This window comes from Pteropus vampyrus, unplaced genomic scaffold (genome assembly GCF_000151845.1).
Source record: "Pteropus vampyrus isolate Shadow unplaced genomic scaffold, Pvam_2.0 Scaffold124, whole genome shotgun sequence".
Classification (NCBI taxonomy): Eukaryota; Metazoa; Chordata; class Mammalia; order Chiroptera; family Pteropodidae; genus Pteropus; species Pteropus vampyrus.
This window is the reverse complement of record NW_011888905.1, coordinates 731980-733711: the sequence shown is the minus strand read 5'-3', so window position 1 is coordinate 733711 and position 1732 is coordinate 731980. Positions and strand designations below refer to the sequence as shown.

Sequence of the window (1732 nt, the reverse complement as noted above, 5' to 3'; positions counted from 1 at the left end):
GGGGAGGCCGGGACTCACCATTGCTGTACACCGGCTGCATCTCCACCCAGGCCGGCACGTTGTGGTAGGTGGGCTCCTGGGGGTCCGCGCCGGACGGGCCGCTGTGAGACAGAGACACGGCGTTCCCCAGGGTGCCAACCACGTGGCTACAAGGGTCACGCCCAGCCGGCTAGCGAGTCTTTACCGCAGGTGACCGCTGAGCCTGGCCACGTGGATGGGACTTACGAATGGTCTGTCGCTGTGACCCATCACATTACAATGAGCGGTAAGTTAATGTCACCCACGTTTCTGGACTCGGCGGGTGCCGCGTGCGCCGGGCACTGGACCAGGGCTCGCGACAATAGTAACTCGATTCTATCACTACCCCTATCGTATGGATGAAACAATGGAGGTCCTGTGAGGTGAAGTGACTTCCTCGAGACCATGTGGGTGGACAGGGAAAGAGCCAAGAGTCGAACCCGGCTTCGGAGCCCCCACGCTCAGAGGAACCGGGGTCTCTGAGACCCCGGTAACAGGCAAGGCTCAAAGGAGCCCAGAGGTGTGGGCGCTGTGGCCCCTGAGGTCGCCTTCGTGATTTGAGACAGGGCCCCGCCTTCTCGGGCCCAGAATTGTATGACCCCACCTTCTGGGCCGTCACAGCGGGTGTGGACTCAGTGCTCACAACCTCACTCAGGCAGCCACGGCCACAGTTGTCACTTCGCGGGGAGAAGAAGGCTGTGTGGCGAGGGTGGTGGGTGGGAAGGCGCTGGGAATTGCCTCGAGGTGCCCCAGGGAGGTGGCAGGGCACACCCGGACTCAGTTCCATTTCTATACCCGGCAGGCCTTTCACGAACTGCACAGAAATACACCCCAGGTCTTACCTGGGGGGGTCAGAGGCAGGCCTTTCTCCTGCAAAAGAGAGAGTCACTGTCACTAAAACGGGGACCTTTCTTTGCTGTGCCCAAGGGAGGTGGCAGATTGGGCGAAACTACTGACCCGGGTCCCCAGAGGGGTCTGATTACAGGGGGCCCGCGGTCCACGCCCTTTGACCTGGAGTGTGTCAGGGATGCCGTCCTCGCCGACGGCCGGAAACAGACTCCGTCAGCCGTGCGACCCCCGCACGTGTGGAAAGCACCGTTACCGAACCCCCTCGCCTTCCGCTTGCACTGTGTCTCGGAGTCTTCCTCCTCAGCCTCCCACCCCCTGGGTCTTGCAGGGGTAGAAAGGGAGGGATGCTGTGGTGACAGTGGTAATGACATCTGCTCAAGGGGTCTCCATCCCATCCTGTTTTGGAAACTTTGTGATCGGTAAAGACAAATTCTGGGGACCTGGAGGGGAAGGTGGTGGCGGTGTGTGTGTGTGTGTCGGGGGGGACTGCTTGTGGGGAGGAGTTGTCCAGAGCCTGGGGGTGACCAAGGCAGCAGAAGCCAGGGAAATGGAGAGGTCAGGAGGTCAGTCGGGAGTCACCCACCTTCTTTTCTCCAGAGCCAGCAATAGAACAGCAGAGCCAGGGCAGCCAGGCCCATGATGCTGACCAGCACCCCAGTGACGCTTGTGGCCGCAGAGCCGCTTCTGCTCCCTGTCAGCCCTGAGGAGGACGCTGTGCATGAGCCGGAGGGCGTGGCCGTGGTCCCACCTGCCCAGAGCCCGCGAGCTCCCGTCGGGGCCTGGGACAGAGGCCGAGTCTCAGGACGAGGTTCCCGAGGCTGTGCAGGTGCTGTGTGGGAAGGACACGGCTCCCCTCTGCCAGGGG

The 1732-nt window shown here is 62.2% G+C and overlaps 1 protein-coding gene across 1 annotated transcript in view; it reads right to left on the bottom strand.

The window, feature by feature from the left end:
- LOC105296410 (Fc receptor-like protein 3) overlaps window positions 1-1732 on the bottom strand; it is a 47878-nt gene that overhangs the window by 23227 nt on the left and 22919 nt on the right. Inside the window, exons 12-14 of the mRNA XM_011366489.1 lie at window positions 1451-1567; window positions 861-888; window positions 19-101 (exon numbers count right to left, since the gene is read on the bottom strand). Coding sequence (XP_011364791.1) covers window positions 19-101; window positions 861-888; window positions 1451-1567 — 228 coding nt within the window. The remainder of the gene's footprint in view (window positions 1-18; window positions 102-860; window positions 889-1450; window positions 1568-1732) is intronic.